General features: G+C 44.5%; 1 protein-coding gene across 2 annotated transcripts in view; it reads right to left on the bottom strand.

Moving 5' to 3' along the window:
* FAM135B (family with sequence similarity 135 member B) overlaps window positions 1-26,684 on the bottom strand; it is a 392,360-nt gene that overhangs the window by 78,492 nt on the left and 287,184 nt on the right. For both annotated transcript variants that reach the window (XM_025214643.1, XM_006016449.1), the window contains exons 5-7: window positions 25,973-26,043; window positions 23,808-23,981; window positions 8,119-8,245 (exon numbers count right to left, since the gene is read on the bottom strand). In XM_025214643.1, the coding sequence (XP_025070428.1) occupies window positions 8,119-8,245; window positions 23,808-23,981; window positions 25,973-26,043 (372 nt within the window). The remainder of the gene's footprint in view (window positions 1-8,118; window positions 8,246-23,807; window positions 23,982-25,972; window positions 26,044-26,684) is intronic.

Here is a 26,684-nt window from a genome sequence, read left to right as displayed (position 1 = left end):
AGCCTCTTCAAAAGATTTCAGCCCTGGGTTCAGATATTATAGCGACGGAAGAAGAACAGGCACCGAGATAGAGAATTTCAACTGTAGCTGTAGAAGAGTAGTCCATCTTCTCATTAAACCAGGCATTTGTCCACCTACTGACCTTGTTAACACAATGAGCATAAATTAGATCTTGAAAGCTGGGTAATCGAACACAGAGGCAAAAATCATAAGCCACCTGTGGCAAACATAGCTCTGGGTGACTATATAGATTTCAGGAAGGCCTTTGATACGGTATCCCACCCCATACTGGTGAACAAGTTAAGAGGCTGTGACTTGGATGACTACACAGTCCGGTGGGTGGTGAATTGACTGGAGGGCCGCACCCAGAGAGTCGTGGTGGATGGGTCGGTTTCGACCTGGAAGGGTGTGGGCAGTGGGGTCCCGCAGGGCTCGGTCCTTGGACCGATACTCTTTAATGTCTTCATCAGTGACTTGGACAAGGGAGTGAAATGTACTCTGTCCAAGTTTGCAGATGACACAAAGCTATGGGGAGAATTGGACACGCCAGAGGGCAGAGAACAGCTGCAAGCAGACCTGGACAGGTTGGACAAGTGGGCAGAAAACAACAGAATGCAGTTCAACAAGGAGAAATGCAAAGTGCTGCACCTAGGGAGGAAAAATGTCCAGCACACCTACAGCCTAGGAAATGACCTGCTGGGTGGCACGGAAGTGGAAAGGGATCTTGGAGTCCTAGTGGACTCCAAGATGAACATGAGTCGGCAGTGTGACGAAGCCATCAAAAAAGCCAATGGCACTTTATCGTGCATCAGCAGATGCATGACAAATAGGTCCAAGGAGGTGATACTTCCCCTCTATCGGGCGCTGGTCAGACCGCAGTTAGAGTACTGCATGCAATTCTGGGCGCCGCACTTCAAGAGGGATGCGGATAACCTGGAGAGGGTCCAGAGAAGGGCCACTCATATGGTTAAGGGCCTACAGACCAAGCCCTACGAGGAGACTAGAGCACCTGGACCTTTTCAGCCTCTGCAAGAGAAGGTTGAGAGGCGACCTTGTGGCTGCCTATAAGTTCATCACGGGGGCACAGAAGGGAATTGGTGAGTATTTATTCACCAAGGCGCCCCCGGGGGTTACAAGAAATAATGGCCACAAGCTATCCTGCTTATGCAGGGGGTCGGACTTGATGATCTATTGAGGTCCCTTCCGACCCTAGCATCTATGAATCTATAGGGGAGAGGGTGGTATGGCCGTACCACTTTGGCTGGGTGATGTATGCACAGTGAGCACTCGGAGTTCACTGCCATGTCAGTGTGGGCTTTGGCCAGAGCCCTTGTTTTGCATGGCTTTGCAGTCCAGGGGGTGACCATTGCTGCCATCTGCCCCTTCACCTCCCTTCCACCCCTCTGAATTTAGCAGCAGGGGACACGCAATGATGGCCTTCACCCCCTGGGCTTTGATGCTGCACAAAAGTGGCAGCCCCAGCCAGAGCCTGCACTGCCGTGACGGTGAGTTCAGAGGGGTCAGGACAGGAGCTGATCTCATGCCAGTGACAGGCTGTTTGCAGGGGTTTTGTAGGCTCCAGCCAGCCTGTAGGCTGTAGGTTGAGCACCAGTAGGTTAGAGGAAAAGCTGGAAATAGAAGCAAGGAGCCTGAACCCCTCTTTCTATTAGCCTTTAAAAGAGACACCAAACATGAACCTAACATGGAAGGTCATATACAGCCACTTCCATACAGATGGGACCAGAGTCAACCCCAGCACTTAACTTTACCCTGAAGACTCTCATTCAGAAGCAGAGCAAGAATTCTTGGTTTTTACACAGCTGAAATATCATGGGAATTAATCCTTGATCTCATGATAATGCCCCCATTTGGAATCAAAGGTAAGCACAGAAAAGGCTGCAGGACTTCCTCCCTATTGGATATGATCCATAGTCCTGCTCTAGCCCCAGCTTCATCCCCTAAACCTAGTCCCAATCATAACACTGTCACCCTCTGCCTATGCTACACCTATAAGAAAAAGCTGTTGAAAGAACTGGCATTGATGCTAAAAAAACAGATACCATCCCCATTATCTGACTGTTAGATTCCCATGATCCTGATCGCTTAGGAAGCCATAACAGTTCTTTGCAAACATTAACCAATCCTTGCTTAATTGAAAATGATAAATAATAATAGCAATTATCCCAAATGGTCTCCACACCCAGCTGATGAACCAGCATGGCACTGGAAAGGCCTATTGTCACTCGTTGCAAAGTACATATGGAATGGACATTTGTTAGGTTCCCTTTCTCTATTAATTAAAACCCACATTAGCAGCACACACAAGAGTCCTGTTCATTTAATACCACCTAATACAACATTACCTAAAACACATTGTTAATATGCAAATGCTGCATGCATGGTTTTAGACTGATGTTAAACAGAGAGCTGTGAGAGAAAAAAAAATGAAACGGTTCCCATCTAAAATTACCATTCAGGGCTCCAATTCTGCTCTGGTGCATCCCTGCATTTCAGTCAGATCTAGATTCTGCTCAGTTATATCAGCCAACCTTGTTGGACTCAAGATCTCAGAGTCAAGGCACCTCTCAGAAAGTGCCAGCTCTTTGCTCACTGTGATCATGGACATATAATAGAGCAATTCTTCTGTTGCAAAGAACTCACAAAGACCACAGCAGGTCAGCATGCTTTTGATTTTAGGAATTCCTCTTTGAAGTCTCAGGGTTGATCTTGTGAATCATGTGTAGGCGCTTGCACACCTGTCAGTGCTAAGGTTGTGCTGCACCCCTAAAAGAATCCCATGGGGCCCCAAGGTGCTATGGCACTGCGGTTGAGAATCAGTGTAAAATCTAGATTGAGACTATTCAAGCTTTGCACAGCATCATCAAGGTCAGACCTGTGCCCTTGGTAAACAGCCATTGTTTTAAACATACGTAATCTAATGTAGGACTTAATGCAAAAGGCACATGTTTTTACATGCTGCAAGGCACTTCAGAGCTCTGGAGAGAGAAAAAAAAAAAAAACAACTTAGCTTCCTTTCGAGTTAAATAAAGTTTTCTTAATTCAGCAGGGCATATTAAACCTGCAAGCTCTCTGCTAGTTTCAAAGGGAAAAAGAATAGGTATACAGATTCCTCCTTTAAGAGGGGAACAGCTGCATTTTAGTCCTCCTTTTGCAAAGCTGATACCTTCTTTAATTCTATTTTGATATATATCAAATATAGGGGCTGTTTCTTCCATCTTGTGAGCTACTCAACCCAGCTCACAAAGACACTCTCATGGACCCAGAGGGACAGCCTTCCATCTTCAGCTCCCTCTGTGCAAAAATGAAGTTTATTTCCTGCTTATGGGGACTTTTTACCACTGTGTACCATCTACACTTTTTCCAGAGCCCAACGAAGGGACTTTGATCCTGAAAGCTTGCAGAAAAGGACAATTGTCTTGCCATTTTCCAGTTGGTCTAATAAAAGGTATCATTTTGGAACCAAGAGTTCTAGTTTTTTGTATGTCTAAATAGGATATGCACTCTGAAACATAACACTACCACAGGACCCTGGTGGAGGAGGGATTTGCTACCATGGGGGGACTTTGAGATGGAATAACAGCCTCCATCTGGACCTATATGCCTCAGATTGGACCTTCCAAGCTGAAAATATGAGCTGCAGCAGCTGAAATTGCAGAGCCACAGCTCTCCAGCTGAAGCTGTATTAGGCTCCACAGATGAGAACCCACGTTACACCCATTATACTCAGTCAAACCAGAGGTTGATTATCTGTAGAGGAACTAAAGAAGGCCACGGTGAGTATAGTGTTTATGGAAGGTCATGCTATGTGTATGTCACGCTCTGATTATAAAGTGAGGCAAGACTGAGGCACACCCAGGTTTGGAAAATGTGGGTCCAAAAGGCCAGAAGTCAATGAGAGCACATGTTGCTCTTACAGCTACTGAAAGCACCTAAAAAATCTGGGCCATCCATAACACGAAGGGACCTCTGCCTGGGCTTGCAGGATGGGAAGTAGCCCAACAGTGCATGCACTCAGTGCTTAGGCAGAAGTTAGGTCAGGGTGGCACCTTAGAGACTAACTGGATCAGAGGTATGAGTTTTCATGAGCAACAGCCTGCTTCATCAGATCCTATGGCTGGACTGCTGGCTGACGAGTTAGGTGGTTGGAGATGGAAGCTCAGGTTTTTCTAAACTCGTTAGTCTTTAAGGTGCCACCCTCCCCCTCCCTACCTTCTCCCTGACTGCTGACAAGCCAGACTAACCCTCCCACGTCAAGTCAATCAAGCTCAAAAGGCCTAGCAAGCATGAATATCTGCACAATGCAGTGCAACTGCCAGAGCTCATGCCACGACAAGGGCTTAAAAAAAGGACACACACCTTGCTTTATAGCCTAATCATCACGATCTGTGCAAGTGTCTCTACCTCAACAGAATAAGCCTGTATATTAGTTGAAAGCGAAATCTGAGATTCACTCTAATGCAGCCATGAAGTTTCAGTTTTGTTTGAAATAAAACTACCGGTGAAAAGAAAAAGAATGGCACCTTGTCCTGCAGTGAATCGTGGTACAAGTCAGTGCTTCCATGGGAGTGCAGAGAAAAAAAACAACCCCCAAATCCTAATTGCCTGGGCATACAATTTGGAAGAAAGTGAAAGGAATAACAGGACTCTGATGGGGTTTTAATCACAGTGTGAATGATTAGTATGACTATGCTGGGCTGTGAGATGAGGGAACTGTCAGTGGTGTTCAGAGGTCACTCGGACAGAGCTGGGGAAATTGGACGTGTACAATCTGACGGTGCTGACATTTAATTAGCCTCCATATTGAGAAGTCAGCAGCTCAGGATGAAGAACCTTCGCTGTCTGTCACTGGCGGCAGCACTTCAGCCTCCCACGGGGGGCAATGTTAACATAAAAAGCAGTTGAGAAGGACCACTGATTAACACTCCCCCCCCCCCCAGCCTTTTTTTTTTTTTTTTTTTTCCAACTGGAGGCAGCAACTGATATGTTCAGTAATTCAGTAAGAAAAAGACTTTACCCATAAGCTTCCATAAGTGATCTTTTGGGCCTTGGTGGACAATCAGAGGTCAGCACTCCTATAGGTTTTAGTGCACGCATATGTGGGTTTTTTTTGTTTTTTTTTACAGGAAAGAATTAAACGGTATGTACGGATGTGAGATCGAGGCACAGTTTGTCACTTTAAGAATTATTTACTGACTACTCGTCAGAAGCCTGGAAAGAATGAGCGAGTGATAGCCACGTCTGACATCAGCACAATTATGTACTCGTTAGGGGCTCAACCTCTCTGAAAATTAGGGCACTTGTGTACCTCAAGCTACAGCTTTAAATCCCTTGATGGCTGGCTGATCGCTTCGACCCACTGAGTTCAATGCAATCTGTCAGCTGGGCTATCTGCTCAACAGGAGTTTGGAAATTTCTTCTAGGTTGAACTCAGGAATCCTGGTTGATTTAATAAAATTGCTATATTATTGAATACTTCAACCATTTGCTATAGGGGTTGCATCACACATCTCCCTGATGTAGGCAAGGGAGGGGCAACAGAAACGACTGCCGTTTCCGTAAGCAGCCTTCCATCTACATGAAGAGTCCCATAGAGCAATGAGATGGCTAAACCTATTCCCCGTGACTTACCTGCCAGGTTTGGGAGCTGAGCAAAGGGAAATCCCTAACAGAAAATAATGCAAAGAAGAAAGACACAATGGCATTAAAAGCTGCTGGTGAAAAGGGATGCGCTCGTTGAGCTGGGCAGAACTTTTTGACTATTTTAAGTCAACAAATCTAAAGAGCTATTCTGCAAGCATGAAAAGAAATCCCGTGATCAAAAAGACGGCCAAGTCAGAGAAGTGAAGTCCTGAAGAAAAGAACTAGTATCCTAGAAGACATTTACAAAATATGAAGTATGCTCAAGAGCAGTAAGGTACAGGATGATTATCTTACCCAGAATGACCAGGAGACTTTAGCATTTATATATTTCAATTTTGGGATGTGGAGTTGTTTTGAGGTGTTTTTTTTTTTTTCTCACTCCAATACACTACTGACCTCTGAGGCTTTACCTACACCCAAAAACCTACTCTTCCAAGACTGATGTAGTTTGTACACAGTAACAACAAAAAAAAAAATCAATATGCATGGTATATGTTACACTGGATCCTAGCTATTCCATAGACTGTAGATAATGACCAACTCAGAGGGCCTGTATGTCTAGTTGGGGGAGAGGTCTGGGATTATTTAGGATGACAGGGACAAGTCCTCTGAGTGCAGCATAGCAGCAGGCCCACTGGCACTCATATTTGGAAAGTCCATTACAGAATTTACCAGCTTGGAAGAAGGATGCTTGCTCAGTCCCATGTAGAGCAGCAGAGCATCTGTGCTGTTCTGCATGGGGAGTTTAATTGCATAGCTCAGCTCCTCAGCTGCAACACATACAGGGACTGCAGAGATGCACCAATTTATACTGCCAATGATATGGGCCTTAAAATCTAACAATGAATAAAAACCGAAAGCATCAATAAAATGCACACACACGCACACAGCATCAAATCCTTACTGGGTTTTTATTCCATTTTCTTCAACCTCTAAATAGGCTACCTCCCACTGAACTCTTTGCATCCATGTGCCAGAGTGTCTGGAGTGTGATCTGCGTTGCTTGTGCTTTCTACTTTCTACTCCCAACCGAGCAGACCATTCTCAACTTATTAACAATACACTGTATGCTAACATGTGCATAATGTCCACTATTACCGATGGGAGGTGCATGTTCCAGTCAAAAATAAATCCCATGTCCTAAACAAACATTCCCAAAGCTAAGGGGGGAAAAAAAATGTGTTTGATCAGCCAGGACAAGACGGAGCCAGTTGAGAACTGTTTGGCTTGACTGGCTAACTGGCGTACAAAGTGCTAAAATAAGAAATGCACGAAGGAGAAGGAATGAAAGAGTTTACTTTACCCCTTGGCACATGCCTTTCTAGAACACAACAGCCCTACTATCCTGCTGGGTTTTACATGTTCACTAGCAAAACAGAAAGATTTCTCATTGGAGATAGATACCGACTGTTTCTCCTGCCCCGTAAAAAATGTTTGAGATTTCAAAAACTCACTTTTTCTGCACCAGGATCAAAACAAGATCTTTCATGACATCATTCATGTAAAACAGGAGGAAGAGAGAAGTCTGCATCTGCGAGCTGCCAGCCCCCTGGGTAGGTAACTCATTTCCCTTAGATGTGGGAGATCCATGCTCAAGTCTCTGGGCCACCATTCTCTAACATGGCAGGTGAGTTCCCTGATCAGCGCACGTCGCAGTAAGGCCCGTCTTCTGGGCCAACACACACATGACCATTTATTCAAAGAGGAAGCGTTCCAGCGAGAGCGATTGAGAGACTGACCATAGCTGGGTGAGTCAGAGCAGGGACGTTATTGTCTCCCATGTTCCCAAAAAGTGCCCTAACCCCTGGACTAATTCTCCACTGGGGTCCCTTGTCTTGGAAAAACAATGTGTTCCAACAATTTCCCCCCCAAACTGCTACGGTCCTTCCAAAAAAATAAAATTAACATTTTCCACTGAAGAAAACATGTTACCAAAACATTCACAGCTAGCTCTGTTTGGCCCGGGTGTAAAGGAAACTCAAGAGACCTAGGCTGACTTGAGATACTGTGTTGAGCAAGAGAATAAGCATAAGCCGCAATAACCTACAAGGCACCATCATTCATCAATGATCCAAGGCACAATTCCCCTGTGGTTTCCTCCATGTTTGGGGATGAGGGGGAAGATGGTGATTTGCTGCTGTCTTTCTCCCCACAGCAAATGACAATTCCCTCCATGCTGGCTCAGCCACATGTGTCTCTTCTCAGCTACTCTGGGTACTGGAGGTGGAGATAAGCCTCTGTCTGTTGTCTAACATGCCTTGCCTATGAGATCCAGCAAGGCATATAGGTATGGGCTGCACATCCAGCCCCAAATTGTGGACAGCTCATACATGGGTGTTTGGAGAGGTCATTCATTTACTCCACAAATACATAATCCCAGTCACAGACTCTCCCAGATTACTTTTATAAAATGAGAATCAAAATTCAACCATGCTACCATGGATTGACTTCCCTTACCTCTGAAGAAGGAGGTTTGCAGTAGCTGGCTCCAAACACAAGGTTCTCTAATGACATACTGGTCTGGTCTGGTCCCGTCTCCGGACTGCCTTTTCCAAGCCATGATCCTTTCCCTGGACGAGCAAAGCTAAGGACAAGAAAATTAAAGAAAGACACTTATTAAAAACTGAGATGATGGAAAAATCAGTGTTATGCCCCCTGACAGCTAGCTCTCCCCAGGCAGATGCTACTGATGATTTAAGCAAGTAAAGTTTTTTTTAATCAGCATTACAATTATATCATATCATATGGCATTCTGAAAGAAGAAGGGTAATAAGATGTTTAAAGTTTTCTTTTAAATCAATGCAACATGCCAACATTGCATATGTCACAAGGGTGAAAAAACTCCATGAGGCATGGAGAACATCTAGGATTTAGTGTCTCTAAATAAAGTTATTAGGTATAGATCTTCAAACATGGGAGACCAGAGTTCAATTTCCAAATCTGCATTAAGGCAACCAATGAAAAGAATCAATCAGCACATACTGAGGATCCAACAGCTGCCATTAACTTTGACAAGAGTTGTTGCACTCTCAGGGTCTTTAAAAATGATACCATTCTTTAAAAGAGGCTAACGTTGTCCATCTATGAAATAAGGTCTAACCCTAGCATCTATGAAACAAGGTCTAACAAGCAGTCTTGCCTTGCTCCGTTCAAAATACTGCTGCAAAGACCATGCTCCTACCCTTCTGCCTGTTTTTGCCACTCTCTTTGCATTCGCTGGCTCTCCTTTCACTATCACATCAAAGAAAACTATCTGTTTCCATTATCAAGGCCACTCATGAACTCTCCTCTCACCTCTTTCAGCATCTCTCATGCTGCCTTGAGAATTCAAACCCTGCCTCTGACTGGCCCCTATGAAGCAGCCTCCCACTAGGATTTTGAACCCAGCACCTTTGAACTTTCTCCCTTGGTGCCCCCTTCCAGCCAGAGGAGCTCCCTGCGAACACTGCAAAGCCCCTTCATTACTCTGCTTTAAATCCTCAGAATGATTTCCTTGACCTTGGTCCTTACAAAAAACCCAACAACATTTTGGCTGGTAGAGTACTGAGATTACAGTCTCCCAAGATGGCCAGTATTGCTTCACTGCTTCTTTATACTTGCCCATCTCTCAGTGTTCATAATACATCTCTCTACCTTATGAACTATTAGGGAAGGGGATGCCTCTGTTCTGGCCTTGTTCAGCACTTGGCACAGTGGTGTCCTGACACATGACAAGCTTCTTAGATGGAATGAAAATGCAAAAAGTAAATGAATTGTGGACGGGTTTATAGGTTAAAAGCAAGTTACACAGGTCTAACAAGATGACCAAAAAGGCAAGGTCTAAATATTAATCTTCTTCAACTATCCCTTGATACGAGGATGATGTCTGCTGGGGTGGGGGATTATTGATGAGTTTTAAGGTGGCTGAAGAGTCCAGTCGTGCTCTGCAAGTTTTTCCACAGATATGACAAGTGGTGCCTTGTGCAGGGCACAGCTGTTGGACAGGATATTGTGAGCTTTCCTTCCTCCTCTGCCATTTCTCAGCTTCCAGACCAAGACAGTTCTCAACAAAGTAGGCTGCAGCTTGATGTATGGTGTAGCGCCATTGAGACCTGTTACCATCTAGCACTTCCCAGTGTGTAAGGTTAACACCACGCTTCTTAAGGTATGCTTTCAGGGTGTCCTTGTAGAGCTTCCTCTGTCCTCTGCAAGTCTTCTTACCATGAGTGAGTTGAGAGAAGAGGACTTGTTTCAGGAGATGACTATTAGCCACCTGCACATAGTGACCAGCCTAGCAGAGTTGATGTTTCACGATGCTGGTTATGTTAGCTGCAGAGAGGATGCTGGCATTGGTGCTGGGGTCTTCCCATCTAATACAAAGGATCTTCCTGAGGCAAGGCTGATGGAGCCATTCCAAGTGCTTAAGATGGCTACGTATTAATAAGAACATTTTGAAGTCCCACTTTTGGAAACTGTACTTCAAGAAAGATGTGGACAGATTGGAAAGAGTCCAGTGCGGAGCAACAGAAATGATTAAAGGTCTGGGAAACTTGACTTACAAGAAAAGGTTAGAAGAACTGATTAGGTTGGAAGAACTGGTATTTAGGCTAGAGAAAAGAAGACCGAAGAGACCTTTCATAGCAGTCTTTAAACATCTGAAGGGTGATTATAAAAATGTGATATACTGTTCAGTGTGGCTGCAGGGGACAGGACACAATGCAATAGCTTTAAATTACAACAAGGGTGATTTAGTTTGGATATCAGGAAGAACTTTCTCACTATGAGGGTGGTTAAGCACTGGAACAAATTACCTAGAGAAGCATCTCCAAGTTTTTATAAGCAGGTCAGACCAGTGGTTCACCAACCTTTTAGACTCAAGGCGTCCCTCAGACTCAAGGCACTGTGCCATAATTGAATGGCATTCAATTAAAAAAAATAACTTATTTCTTACAGTGCTTACCCCCATCATGGGGCTAGGCAGTAGGGGCAAGGAAATGGTCAGCCAGGGATTACCCTTTGCCTATAATTATGTGCTTATTTCTTCATACCTTGAAGCAGCCTCAAAGGATTTTGAAGCACCCCGTGGTGCCTTAGTACCTTGTCCTGAGTTAGACAAGCACTTGCCTGGAATGGTTTAGACAGGGATGGTCCTACCTTGAGCAGGAGGCTTGATTAGAAGACTTCCTGAGATCCTTTCAACCCTACTTTCCTTTGATTCTGTGAAACTAAAAGTGTAATGAAAATAGCTGAGCCAAAGAAAATCATACTTATCATTCACCTTCATGTTGCTGGGGTTGCGGCACCTTTTACATGGGGACATCTTGCCCAGAGGACCGCTGTAATTTAGGCATCCCAAGTCACCTCAAAGTCCAATTTTGTCACCCGAGGCAGCTCAGTAGCAGAAGAGTGCAATGCTGGTTCTACACCCATTACGCTTCCCCTTCTCCTAGGCTATCAGGTTTGGGGGACCACTCACTCCACAGATGCTAGGCACTGCAGAAACACATGGGGAAAGAAAGAGCTTGCACCTGCAGGAGAAGAGGCTGGAAGTAGGTGAAGAGAACTTCTCTGGTCTCCAGTCTTCACAGATGAAGATCTGAAGCAGAGAGAAATGGAGTGATTTGTATCAGATCACTCAGGGAAATGGTAGCAAAGCCAAGAACTGAAGCTAGAATCAGCGTCTTAACTCCAACTCACTTTTGTCCTCCAGGAGCTGCAGTGATGCTTACTACATCTCCTTAAGCTCCAATATATTGCCAAGAATGATACTCCATAAGGAGGAGGAAAGCTTAGAATAAATTTCATCTCAGCTGGCCTTGTGTTCCTACATTTTAAACAATGCAAATCAATCTGTTTTTCAGGAGACTGCTTCTAAGCAGCAGCCAGCACATCAATATATTATTTATCACTTGCAAAATTTAGTCTAAAAACCCCCCAAAAAAATCAACTGCAAAAACAAGGGATATACTATGCACAAAAGTTATACTGGCCCAGAGGAGAGGACCTGAACTAAAACATCCATGAGGGAAAGCTCTGATAAATACATTTCAATATTTCATTGAACTGATCCCATTCTTTTGCGCCAGTCCAACTAAACAAAATAATATACTGGGGGTCACAATGCCTCAGTATGAACCATTTCATGTCAGTTTTCTCCAGTAGAAAGATGAAAATTGTCTCAAAATGAAAACGTCCTGGTGGAGTTGTTCAGAGACCCGTGTTAAAGAAAAAAACAACAAAAAACACATTTTGATGGAAAGTTCCTAACGAGGTCCAGTTTGTATGGTCTGAGTTCTGCTTTCAAGATCAGATTAAACAGTGACCGAAAGCAAACAAAAAACTTGGGTGAAGTCAGTGCATCCTGTATCCAGGTAGAAAGAGAATTTTGTGGCTCCAGCAGATGATAGGAAGGTGAGGGAACATGGGTTTATCAGCCATAATGTAGGGACAGATCACTGTATCCCTTTGTGTGCCACATTCTCCTCTGTGAAACGTGGAGAGTAATACATCCTACAAATAGAACCCACTACTGAAAAGTATTGACAATTACTCAGCAGGAGCCTCCCCACAATACCAATTCGTACAAATAAACACCAAAATACCTGGTAGTAAAATGCGAACGCATAGTTAGCACAATTTCACGGACAGAAACAGATTCTGCATTTTTACTAGCAGCTTCATGCAACCTCTTCTATGTCCAGCAGAAAAGGAAACCCGCTATATGCACAATACAGTAATTCACTGACAGCCTAAGAACATCGTTAATGCCATCCTCAGCTGGATTATTATTGACATACGTGTACAGGTTGAAAGACCAGTCCAACATGTATTTGTGGGGGGAAATGAGAGCATTAGCAAAGTGCCCATCAAGAATGAGGGGCAGGCGGCGGGGACAGAGCCCCTCTACCCACCGCCCTGCGCTGCTGCCACTCCACATCCCACCCCCCACTCCACTCTGTGTCCAGCCCTGTGTGCTCCCCACACTTGACACACACACACACACACACACACACACACACACACACACACACACACACACACCTAGCCACACTCCATATCCACCCAGCCACTTGCCACATGCCACACACACACACCCCCAGCCACATGCCACACACACCCACCTACCCAGCCACATGCCACACACCCACCCGACCACACCCTGCCACACACACAGCCACAGCCACATGCCACCCCACACCCAGCCCCATGCCACACCCATGTGCCTCACTGCTCAGCCCGGCCTGCCTCGTGGTGGAACTCACATGGTGCCACACCACTGTCAGAGCAGGGGCAGAGAGGCAAGGAGCAGAGGTGGAGCAGAGGCTGCAGCTGCAACCACCTCTGCCCTGTGCACAGACCAGGGGCCACATGCCCCCCTGGGCTCCTGGCACCACTTCTGGAGGGGCCACCCAGCTCCCACGGCCCCACAGCCCGGCTTTACCTGAGCACAGCCCCCCCGCCTTGCTCTCCCCAGCTGGGATCAGCCCAGAGCAGTCCCCCCGGCCCTTCCGGCAGTGATGGCAATGGGGCACTGTGACCCTCCTCCCATTCTCAGCCCCTGCGGCCACATGCTGTGAACCATCCCCCCTGCCTAATACACCCCACAGCCAAAGCCACAGCCAGCAGTCACTCTCCGTTGGGAGGGAGTGGCCTCAGGATGTCATGCAGGGAGCGGGTGTAGGGGGCATGCCCAGCCCCGCAGCCATGTGCTGCAGCCAGCGGGTGTGGCCTGCATACCCTGAGGTCATGCACCAGGCCTTACCATGTGCCATGCCCCCACCGCAGGGCCGCAAGCTGCACCCCTCGCCTCTCCTTGCCCCCACATGGCAGAGCATACCCTGGTTCCCATTACTTCCGCCTCCACTTCGCCTGTGTGTCTGTCTGTCAATAAGGCTTTGGCTGTCACATGCCCAGAGCATTTTGGACACATGGCCGGAAGTGCTACGGCTTTTATTATATTACAATTTTAAGTTTCATGGTACATTGCTGTGCCTCTGTTATGCCTCTGTGAAGGTGTAAGGAGATGACAATTAATATCTATAAAGTGCTTTGAGATCCCTGGATAGGAGCAACCATTTTTATTTTATATGTACTGTATATGCTTTCTTAAGAAATTGAATAAATTATTCCCTTTGACCTTGAGCATCAGGGCTTAAAGTCAACCTGAGTTCTTCAAAATGAATGCGTTTGTCAGGGAACTTCCCTTCCCTTTCCCCCAGTCCTGGCTAAATCTTAGACCCATAATTAAATCTGAAAGTAGGAAAGTGGGTGAAGACAACAGAATTGTTTCGTTTTTTTTAAATGAAAGCTTGACACAGGACCAGTCAACTTGCTATTGTGTGATTTTTTAGGTTAGCAGCTTGGAGGGTTTCTATATAAAAAAGGAGCTTATTATTTCAGAGTATGAGTAAAAAGGAGCAAGAAAGATAATCCACAACAAAAATGATTTATTTTCCCTGCAAATATCTGTAAGAAGCTGAAACTCTACAATTTACTTATTTTAAAATTAATGAAGTGCTTCTTTCAATATTTTTTTTCAGAGAAGTTAAGGTCTTACCTGTATACATATTCCATACTCTATTTAAATACTGTTCATTTTAAGAATACTTTTTGTGTGTTAAATTTGTCCATAGAAAGAGAAAAAGAAAAAGAAATCATCGACTTAGTAACACTGGCCGTGTGTAGATGAGACAAGAGGGTGTGTGCACTACACTTTAAAGAAAAGCACCAGCCCCCCCGTGGCCCAAGGACCACTCCAACCTCTGGCAGCTCACCCTCACCTCCCTCCCACCAGAGAGGCAGGTAAGTCAGGTGTATGCATGACAGAGGGGTTTAAATCAGCCCTAAATTGAAGCGATGTTTTTAAAACCCCACCGTTTCAATTTAGGGCCCCCATTTCACCTATGCAGGCCCACTGCTTCCCAGACTTCTCTCTATGGTCACTTCAAACAAGAGGATCATCGTTACTCTCTGATATGCACAGGGTGATTCTCTGCCAAGATTCAAGGTGTACCTGGCAATAAAATGCAGAATAAAGTAAGTTGGAGGAATGAAGGTAATGAGGACTAGAAAATGATATTTAGAGATCTGGTTTAGGAATTGGCTTATAAGTAAAGTAGATATTGCATTAGAACAATGATCCAGGAGAACAGCAACAGTTAATTCGTTTCTAAAAGCCTGTCTGTAACAAAGTTTCATGGTCTCAGCCTTTAAGGCCCACCTGTCTGGAGCTAGAAGACAAACCAGCTGGGGAAATTGAAAATGTGAACAGTTTACCAAAAAACATGAGATAAAGGTGGCATTAGGTCACTGTGACCAGCGGCAAAGCCCCTGGGATTTCCGGTTCTCATGGATGGATCAAATTAAGATGCTGGGCATGCCCAAATTAAGACACTGGTAAATGACCAAGTTAAGATGTATACATCTTAACCCTTGATGGGTTTGTGGAAACAAAGAAATATGCTGACAGTATGATGCCCGAAGGAAACCGGTACCCAGAAATGAAGAGTCATCAGAGAAGAAAGAATACAAAATAGAAAATGAGAGATTTCAGATCAGCAGGAGGTCCCCGAGGGGGGAACCTGAAGCCACCATGGACAGAGGGCACGCCACCCACCTATCTCACTTACCTCAAGGGGAGGGGAGGGGGGGAGTAGGGGAAGGATGGGCCTCGGCCCTTGACCTCCAAGGCTGCTGACGTATGACATTCAAGCAAAAACCACAGGATAGCGCTGTGTGCTGGCAAGGTTTACCATTCTCCTTGCGAAGCCTTAGAAAATGGTAGATAAAAAGAATCGGGAGGAGGGAGGGGGAACGTATTTTTCTTGCCTTGCCTGCATTACTCTTATCTGCTATCACTTTGTATCAATAAAATTTGCCTATTACCAAATGGAAGAAGTTATGGTCAGTCGGAGGGTTTGGGTCTGCCCAGAACCAGGTATCCGAGTCGTAAATCCAGTGCCAATAGATAAGTCTAGGAATGAGGAACTCTGACATAAAATTTGTCCAGAATGTTCAACTTTGGCCTAATTCTGTACCTACTGAAGACATTCGGGCACATCCACACGTGTGGATTTTTGGTTCCCTGGGGACAGCTAGTGGCACTGCATCTTGTGCCACCACTAGCAAACTCAGAAGACGACACTGGATAAGTCATTCAACCTCTACAGACATCAGTTTTCCTAGCTTCCATTTTCCTTCTTTTTTTATTCAAGTGCAATGACGGGGCCACTCATTAATGCATTTCCACTCCTTTTATCTCAAACCTGCTTCGTGGTTTCTTCATCTTTAAATTGTTGTGCCCTCTGTCCTTTTCCAGCGAACCCATCTAACATTTTCTTGGTCTTTCTCTACTCTTTGTTCCAATTGCTTTGGTATATATCATCAGATAGTCTACCCTTTCTGCATCCCTTCTCAACACATATCCAAATCATTGCACCATCTTCCTTGAATTTTTGTAACAACATTATTTCTTGTTCTAGACATTTCTTATTCCTTCTTTATCGTATTCCCATCAACCAATTCGTTCTGCAGTATTTTTAGTCTTTTTTTCATTAGCTTTCTTCATACTTCAGCAGTCTCTATAAATCATAAGGATAAGATTTTTCCAAACGCATCAAATTTTGTCTTTCTTTCTTTCTTTTTTTTTTTTAATCTAAATGACTTTCCCCATCCATATTGTGAAGCACATCCAAAATGCATTAGCAGCTTATCTAATTCTTATTTTTATGCTGTCTTTACAATTTCCATTCCTTGACACCTTTGTTTTTTTAATTCCTATATTGTTTCCACTTATTCTGGTTCTTGTCCATCTTTGGCCTCTTGCTGTTGGTTTCCATTTCCCCTAATTTTTGTCTTCTCTGTGCTAATCCTTGGTCTGAATTTTCTTATTTCCTAGCTTCCTAGTCAGATATGCTCTGAAACTTATTCTCTGTCAGTCCTATTAAGTGAATGTTATTGCATATTGAAGGAGTTTCACTACCTTTCTGCATAACGTTGCTCCCTCCTATTTCACCCCTCAGCACTAAAGGTATTACTGCTCCTAGTACTAGTCTAAAGAAGCTGTGCATCCTTGTCTTGCTTCTGAACTATTCTATTTGCTTCTCATCTACTCTCACCACACTCATTGACTAGCTGGTTATGTTTTTGAGCAGCTTGATCTGTTCCCTATACTATTTACCTGCTTCCAGCAGTGTGAAGATTATTTCTTAGTTACTCTATGCTGCTTTGAGATATAAGAAGTGTCAAGGGTCCAGCGCTAAGTATGAGTGGGTCAGACAGTCTAAATGAAAGTACTGTAAGGTAGACGCAGAACTATTTGGGTCATCATGCTCTACAGCTTGATATGTAGTTGGGAGGTGGCATCAAATAGAGTCTCCTGGGGTCTGTCCTAGGTCTGGTATTATTCTTAATGATTTGGCCAATGGACAGAGTGCATGCTAAGCAAATCTATGGATGACATCAAGTTGGGTGGAGTTTCAGACACTCTAGGATCCAGAATGACCTGGATGGACTGGAAAAGTGATCCAAAAAAACCCAGATGAAATTCAGCAAGGACAAATGCATAGGTCTGCACATGGGACAAGATAACTGCATGCACAAATACAGGCTGGGGAATGAGTGGGTAGGCTGAAGTACTGCAGAGAAGGACCTGGAGGTTACAGTAGACCATAAACTCAATATGAGCCAGCAGTGTGCTATTGTTGTAAGAAAATTCAACCAAATACTGGGTTGTATTAACAGGTTGTAAGAACATTCAACCAAATACTGGGTTGTATGATCTCTTGCAAATCAAAGGCAGTGATTCTTCCACTCCATTCAATATTGATGAGGCCTCACCTGGAGAACTGTGTCTAGCTCTGGGCCGCCGACTCCATGAAGACAGACTGGAAAGAGTCTAGTACAGAACAACAAAAATGATTTGAGGCCTGGGGCTAAAAATGGAAAAGCTACAGGAGCTGGGGTTATTTAGTCTGGAGAAAATAAAGTGAAGTGGGATTTGATTACAGTCTTCAAATACCAGAAGAGTGATTACAGACAACATGGAGATATGCTTTTCTCTGAGGACATAGGGGACAGGACTAGGAGCACAGCCTCAAGCTTCAGCAGGGAATTTGAGGTTGGAGATTAGGTAGACCTTTCTGCCTAGGAGGGTGCTCGAACACAGGTACAGGCTACTTAGAGAAGTTGAGGAATCCACGTGCTCAGAAACTTTCCAGAGCAGATTTGACAGACGTGGCTGGGAAGGTTTAGTCAAGGATGATCTTGCCCTGAGCAGGACCAGATGACCTTGTCAGGTACCTTGCAGCCCTACCTCCATACGATTCTGTAATCCTCACCCCGGATGTGGGTTAACACTCCTGTCAAAGGCAGTGGGAGTTGTGCCTGAATAGGGGCCTACAAGATTTCTCTTCATTTCCATTGTTTTAATAGCGCTATGGGGGTGGGAGGAAGGCCCTGGGTAGAAAGTGGCAAGCTGAAAAATAAAAATCTCCATCCTTGAAAAAAAAAAAAACCCAAAGGAGAACACAGGACTGCCAGCTGTGAGCTGGGGAGGCTCTCGATGTATTTATAGTCATTTCAATGGTTGCTTGTTTGTTTTCGGTTGGGTTACAAATGTGTTCAAATGAATTCCAGGACTTGTTGAATATACGATTCAAGAGACCGCGCTGCCAGCTACGGCACCGGATTTCAGCTCCGTGCTAGGGGACGTGTGCCTTTTATGAGTCTTATTTTTTATGGACGATGGCAATTTGACAAAGAGTAATGGCTCTCAGATGTCTGTAGAGCTTCTGGAGGTTTGAAAGCATAAATCAACTGAAGTTAGGGCATAAGCATTCACTGGAAGGCAAACCCACTTGATCCTGCCGCCTGCTCTATTTACAGGCCAGTCGAGCACGTGGGGCTGCCCAGCATGCCTGGAGGAAGAGGGGGCATGGGATTCAGGCTTGCATGTCAAAGGTTAATTGCATGCTGCTGTTTTGTCTTATAAACAGCAGCACGCGCTTACTCCTGTTCAGATGGCACGGCACAAGGAACCAGGACAGCCTGAAAACCAAATGGCCTCTTTTCCTGCTTTTAGATTCTCTGCAAAACAGACAGGGAGTGTGGGTGTGCATGCACGCACATGTGCTCACACGTGTGTGGGTGGGTGGTTTCTTTTATACCTCCATTGTGGACACAACACCAATACCACGTTTCCCCCCCTCGCCTCTTTCCATCCCCAGATGGAACGAAGAGGATGAGGGTATTTTCCTTCCAGCCGTGCAAGGCAGTCAGGTCCCCACAGACAAGCCCCTTTTGCTTTCTATGCTCAGCTGTGACTTCTGCAGTCCTCCAGAACACCTGGCCAATCAAACCCCGATTTGCATTCCTCTTCCCCCATTCCCCCTTCCCTCCCTCCCCTCGAATTGCTGTTGGCAAAAGAATTCAGCGCTGGCAGCGCCTCGCTGCAATGCAGCAGTGACTGCGGGAGACGAAGAGTTTACATCTGTGGAGCAGAGCCTGAAGCCCCGATTGTTTGCAAGTGATGGTCAGGCAAACGCTTCTGGGGACCGGTGGGAAGGAGCTGGATGCTAAGGGGGACATCGGGAGGTGCCGTGGCCTGGGTCAATAAGCTGTCACAAAAAAACACACGTGCTACGATCCTACATTTCTTCCTGCGTGTAACACAGGGGTCTGGGACACAAGTTGCATTACCCAGTTTGACCCAAATCAGTTCAGTCTGACACTGCATTTGAGCACGTTTATTTTAAACCAGTTTCAGCCATTTCGAAAGTGCTTTATGGGCGCTGAGCACAGGTTTAAACCAGTTTCGGATCACTTAAACCGGTTGATGTGTAACTTGTGTCTCTTGCCCAGCATTTCTAGGCCCTCCCTCAGGGGCAACACTCCCTAGGGCCCCTTGAAAGAAGCCTCGTTAGTGTAAACCTGGAAGCAGCAGCTCTTCACCAGCATCTGGCTCAGCTCTTTAAAGATAAATGAAAAGAAACACCACCCATCCGCTTTCTCCTGTGTTATTGAGTGCCACGGCTAGGGAGAAGCAGTAGTTTTGCTTGGAAGGGCCCATGTGAGCCTTGATCCTTTTGTGCTGCTTCAAAGGGAACCTGCTATTTAGCTTTAAAGGGCTGCGTGGAGAGCTGATTTAAGGTCACAAAGAATCAGGTGACAGTCCAGGTCCATATTTGTTTCCATATGTCACTGTGGAGAAATGACCCTTTGGTCCACTTGAATGCAAGACCAGCTTTATATCCTATTTCCTCAGACTCTTCAGTAATACATCCACTCCCCAGCGACTCCAAATGTCCATCCTTCACATGGGCCTGTGAACAAAAATCATCTTACTGGATATTACAAACCACAGACTGAACCCAGACAGTGGTTTTATGGCTCATTACAGTTTACCTGCTCTTTGCTACCTCTTAGATGTCACGGGTAATAGCAACCCACTTCCCTTTTGAATGTTTTATTCTTTCACATAATTAATTTATCTGGTTCAACTGCCCTTCACCTGTTTTGTAGCTGTTTCTAATAATTTCTCTTTGCTCCACATTTTTATAGCCATTTTCCCCGTTTGAGTTACTTTTCATTTATACAATTGAACATTGTTTTATCCAGCGTTTAGCTCCAGCTGTCTCTGCTTCTTTCCCAGACCTGAGGGAGGGCACTTTGGACATTTATGCATGTGCTCTGGGAGGCTGGGTGGTGGTGGGGGCGCTTTAATTAGTCTGGCTTTAATTAGACTGGTTTTCCCTTAGAGTTTTCCCTTTTCCTAATGGTCACAAACTCCTGGAAGACTGTTTCAACCTCATCATTAGGATAAACTTCTTCACAGCTGGGGTGTCCAGACTGTAGAGTAAGCTCCCTCCAGAGGTGGTGCAATGGCCTACCCTGGAGATCTTCAAGAGGAGACTGGATGGTCTCCTTGCTGGGGTCACTTGACCCCAGTTGCCTTTCCTACTTGGCGTAGGGGGACTGGCCCCCATGATCGTGGAAGGTCCCTTCCAGCCGTTACAATCTATGAATCTATGAAAGTGCCCAAAGAGTTGCATGTAGCAGTATCCCCATGCTGAAAAAATGACGGCATGGGTGCCTTAATGAAGGCTCAAACGAGCATTAGTTAAAGCATCCCTGCTGCCACTTTTCAACCCAAGGATGCTGATACGCGTGATGCTGGAGTCTGCTGGAGCGTGGTAATCTTGCGATTAATCGAGTCTGCTCCGACGTTAAATAACATAATTCATCAAGTGTGCTCTGACATTATATAACATGATTAATCGAGTTTGCTCTGATGTGTTCCAATTACAGAGCATCAGAGCAGCCTCAGTGTCTGTGTATAGGTGCCCATTGTGCCCAACAGCTTGTCTAACATCTTTCCCAATTATTCCGGTGGTCCAAAGATATTAACAAAATCAATCAATCAATCAATATAAGCCACCTTGCTCCTCAATTTCCTGGACCATCGTGGCTACAATAATACTCCAAACTGAACACAACTTTTACTAACTTGAAGTTATTGAACCTTTGTTACTGCCAGAGGTGCCAAAGACATGAATCCCACACTTCCTTTAGTAACCGAGAGGGCATCTCGAAGTATCAAATCCAATCCAGTAATTAATAAATCAGGACTTTGCCAGGCCAAAGTAATGTTTTGAAAGGCCTGAGCTGCTCTCCAGCTGAGAGCCTACAGTCCTTTGCTTATGCCTACCCTAATGTCAAAAGCTAACAGTGGAAGACCTTTGGCTGAACTACCGTGCCCTTTTAAGACACACACATCCTTCTAGGAAAGGGGTCCCTGACTTCTGCTGGATGATGGAGGGAGAAAGGTAGCATTTCCTGAGTTATAACTAAGGCAGGAGAAGATGGATTTTGGGAACCTGAGCAGTCCTGGGCAAGGCAGCATAGGAAAAGCCCAGTTGGGGGCGGGGGGTGGAGGGGAAGGATTGTGGGCAGATACTGTTATTTCTTCCATTCTTGGACAAAAAGACTTTAGGATGACAATGAGTTTGGACTTGATAGAGCATGTGAATAGAGCTTGCAAAACACATTTGGAAGAGTGAGAATTGGTTTCCAGATAAGCATTGTGTGCAGTCAACTGCATGCATATATTCAGATAAGCAATATAAAAGGTAATGTGTAGACACTGTTAAGAAAACTTGAGATCACTAGCAAACTAAATATAAATAGACAACAAAAAAGCTGACATGCATTCCAGCTTTGGCAAATTAAAGGTTTTGCTTTTTATTTATTTTTTTTTTTAGTTTTATTTTTTTTTTCTTAAGTACGCTGTGACAAGATGGAATTTATGATCAAAACGTTTCTGGGGCTTTGTAAAGAGAATGCCCTCCTTTTAGATCAAAACTCGTGCTATTTAGCTTTTTTCGCAATCATCCCCAGCTTCCCCCAGTGACCTGCAAAGCTGAACCTGCCGACACAGAAGAGCTCTGAGCCACTGGGAAAGAATACTGATCTTAATAGGCTGCTTCTGTCTGCAAATACACCAGGCAAAGGAGGTGCTTTCATGCAATTTACCCTGATTTATGGTTGAAGAATTTATGGTTGGGTTTCTGGATGTTTATCAAGAGGGAGATAAATCTACAATATTGCACTTTGAAATTATTGTTATTATTGACATAATCAAATGGGGCTTTATATCGTGCTGTCAAACATTTCCATTTCACTGCATCAAGAAAACCCAACGCAGAAACACTGCGGTCTTCATAAATGTCCAAACAATCATATTGTAAGGGCGGAGGTAGTAATCCAGCTATAGAACAGTTGTTCCTCATGTGTTTTTTCTCTAATAGTAATAATCCCACTTTGAAAGCTCCTTTCATTAGAAGATAACACAACAATAAGCCTGATAACTACTGCTGTTCTGTCCACTTTCAAATAATGGGGCACACAGGCATTGAAGTCATCCTAGCAGAAGGATCAGAAGAGGACACTGTGTGATATCATAGTTCACCATTGAAAAGCCAACATACACCAGCAGTTACCTACCAGCAGAGCTAGCAACTACTCATAACTATCTAATGTGATTGGTCTAATAAAAGATATCAGATTCACCCAAGGAACCTTGTCTGCCTATGTCCTTAGACCAACACGGCTACAACCTACACCCCTGCATAATTATCTACGGTACTTATATGATCCCTATCACTGTGGTGTATGAGCGCCTCTCAACCTCAATCAGCATTTGTTATCACAACACCTACTGACGGGCAGCATTATTGCCTCTATTTAAAGGTGGAACACAGATGGCATAAAGGCCATTTCTACGAAGGTATTTTGTAGGTATGACCCCTACTTAGGCATCTAACCAATTACTTTCAATGACAGTGAGTAGAGGCTGGGAATACGTGATTTTCCCAGCATTCCCCAGGAAGCTTGTGGCAGAGAAAAGAACTAAACTTGGATCACCCATGCCTTAAGCTTTTCTCTGTCCAGACAGTAACTACTGACCAAGTGCGAGCACCATACAAGGGAACAGTCTCCTGACTCAATTGTACCATTATTTGAACCTGGCCAGAATAGAGAACAAATCACAGCACAACCAGCCCTACTTGATTTGAAAGACTTCTGAATTATTTTCTTCTTATTTTGAAGCAGGTGTTACATTGTAGCTAGATCTCCCCTCCAGCAGTCCTTATCACTCGCGACATAGTAAAACTCAGATTCTGCCAGGAAGGAACATTACATTCATCGGCTGAACTGAACTAACACTTTCTCATGTCCTCCCCAACAGAATATCACGTTACTAATTAAAGCGGTGCTGAATGGGGGTCTACTGGAGAGCAGGACTCCACCATGCTCAGTAATTATAAACCAATAGTGAAAGACAGTGTGAGCTCTGCATTGCTTTCAGTTCAAGGAGATAAATCGGACAAAATATGGGGAAGGAGAAGTAGTAAACTTACTCCAAATACCACTGAAGTCCAAGGGAGCCCATCCATGGGCTTTGAATAAGGCCCTGAGTGACTTGCCATAGTTCATGCAGGATGTTTGTTGCAAAGCCAAGATCTGAACTCAAATCTCCTGAATTTTAGTCCAGAACCCCAAAAAAGCACAAGACCAGCTATCCTTCCTTAGCCACACTGGCTACTAGCAAACATTTGCAAGACCACATGCCTACTGATACAGCCATCCCCACCCCCTCTGCCTTTTACCTGATCAACGGTTGGTGTAATGCTACCAGCGAGGCATGCACGGTAACGGAGATCACCGACAGGTGGAAATAGTCGAACATGACGGGAACATGGTGGTGCAGGCCTCTCTTTGGGTGGAAGTGAAGACACAGAGTGCGGCTGCTTATCACTGGGATGGCAGGAACATCTCTCAGCCTGAAGGAGAGGTTTGCAGGGGTCAGGAAAGCCTGAAGGGGTCATCATTTATAACATCATTCAAAGCAGCAAATTGGGGAGATGGCAGCATGCACTGAACTTGAGTACTTCCTGGTAGCCCTCCCAGTCACCGGAGTGCTTACTCCATTGACGTGCTTATCTCTTCATTGTACTTGTAACCAGTAGAAGTGTAAAGATTATGAAGCTACTGAAAGGCAACAAATCACAGGAGATGATAGAAAAGAGGGGCCCCATTTGGGTTTCCTTGACAAACAGTTCACTGCTTCCTTCAACTTCTAATCACACCAGAGGAAAGTGCTTGGGGGTGTTTAAGACCAGTGGGAAGAAGTGCAAATCAGAGTGTGCAGGTAATTCAAATGGCACTAACCAGAATTTAATACCAAAAGTGAAGTCTAGCACAAAACAGCCTGCTTTTCCTCAGGGCAACTAAGGGGTAGGCTTGTTATTGCAGGGCATTGAAAACCACCCAGAGCATCCTTGGAGATGATTGACACTCTCCTGGGGTCAAAAGCAATCAGGACTCTTGTAGTAGAGATGATATCTTTTATTAGACAAAAAAAAAAACAACATTTTTTTTTCTTTTTTTTTTTCTTTTTTTTTTTGCAAACATCTTGTTGGTCTAATAAAAAGATACTACGTCTACTACAAGTCCTGATTGCTTTTTCCTCTAGACCGGTACAGGTACAACCTGGATACCTCTCCTGGGGTCAAGACACTCTCCCTAGAACAGACCGTCTGACCTGGGAAATAACTCGAGTGGCTCTTCATGTGGAGAGAAGACAATAATTAGTAGCTTTCAGCCTGCTTGTGAAGATAAATAATCCACACCTGCAAAAACCACTTTGTGCATTGGCCTCCTGCGGGTATTATATCTGATTTTCATTCCACTGCAATATCTAAAACAGCAGTCTGGATAAATAGGGACACTTGCAGGCTGAGAGCTGGAGTTGGCAGGGGCACATACTTTTTTTGTCCTTTCTGCTATTTTCTTTTAATGCAATATTTGCTACCCTCACAGACCCAGTGAAACCCTTCTGGGTGCATTTCTCTTCGCTCTCAGTTTAGCCTTGAAAAGAGCACTGAAGTTTGACCCCAGTGGTGCACAAGCCCCAGCCTCAGTGGAGGATTTCACACTAGAAGGTGCATTTTTATTTGAATGAACTGGTGTTTCGGACACTGAAGTAGTACAAACCTGGCCATTCTTCACTCCTCCTTTAGAAGAAAATGAAGACTGGCATTTAAATTTAGAGAGAGCTGTTAGTCTGAAGTCAGGCAGAAGGCAAAGTCGATCTGAACCTCATAGACTAAATCAGAGATGTATAAGCTTTCGCAAACAGCCGTTTCATCAGATGCCATGAAGGGACTGCCCCTTCACGCCTCTGCATCTCTGACTTAGTAACATTTAAAGTTAGAACCATCAAGTTTTAACAGGTTTTTCTGATGTGCAGCCAATTAACACATACCAAGCAGAAGTATCTGCTACATGGAAATGATGCACAGATTTACGGCCTAACATTTCCACCTGTTCTTCCACAGCCCTCGTACCATTCAGGGAGATTTACATTGAATTGCAATGGTTTCAGCTCTCAAAGAGGAGACGAAATGGTAAGGCTCCAAAATAATGCATGATACAAACATTTCTTTCTAAGAGGTGAGAGACCCCTGCAGCGATTGCACTTAAGTATCTGCTGTACAGGATTGCTTTGCTCAGTCACAGACTTGCCTCCCACTGAGTTCAAAGGTAGCAAAGTTGGGATAGTGCACTGCAAATGCAGAACGTCTTATTGCAGAGAGAGGAGCAAGAAAAGGAAAGAACAGGCAGCGGTCCCTCCACCGAGGGAGCATGAAAGCAAATCAAAGATATCCATTTTTCCATAAGATCCTTTAACTTCTATCAAATTCATGTTACCAATATGGGGGGAAAAAAGAAAGCCCCTACAATATCAACTGAACTTTTCAATGGCACTTACAGCTGCTCACTATCAGTAAAGTGCAGGTCCAACTTGAGCTGAAAATCGGCTTCGCTTAACGCATCTTCCACCTACAAAAGGAAAGCTGAGCTGAGTCAATGTCATAAATCACACAAAGTCCAAATGCAAAGGAATTATATACATTTTCCTTGACAAAGCAAATGCAAAGAAATACAGCAGAAAAAAAAAAACCCAAAACAAACCCTGATGAACTGTGTGAATAAGACATCTGGGCAAGAGAACTATTTTTCTGGCACAAAAGAAGGGAGAGCCCCTGCTTGGGTTGAGAAATCTCAATACAAATTCACTTTGGGATGAAACTGAAATGAGTCGGGTTTCAGAGCAGGAGAAACATCATTCAACATCACTAAACGGGACACATTTTTGAACATGTCACAGACATCACTTCTGGACTCTGAACTAGCTCAGAGGTGTTTCAAGATCTAACGCTTTGGCTGAAGTCCATCATACTCAAAACTTTGTCCAGGCATGCTGATTCTCCAGTATCCAGAAATTTCAGGAGCATGGGAAACCACAGTGTTTATTAGATAAAATAATTATTATTTACTCATACCGAGATAGTACCTATGACCTTCCAGCATGGATCAGCCTGTAATGCGTAACAAAGATACAGGCTCTGCCCAAAGACCTAACCGTCTATACAAGTTAGAGACAGAAAAAGCTCTGTTATCTCCTTAAGTCCAAATCCTCT

The sequence above is a fragment of the Alligator sinensis genome, unplaced genomic scaffold (genome assembly GCF_000455745.1).
Source record: "Alligator sinensis unplaced genomic scaffold, ASM45574v1 scaffold721_1, whole genome shotgun sequence".
Classification (NCBI taxonomy): domain Eukaryota; kingdom Metazoa; phylum Chordata; order Crocodylia; family Alligatoridae; genus Alligator; species Alligator sinensis.
The sequence above is the reverse complement of the archived record's forward strand: the minus strand, read 5'-3'. Positions and strand labels throughout refer to the sequence as shown.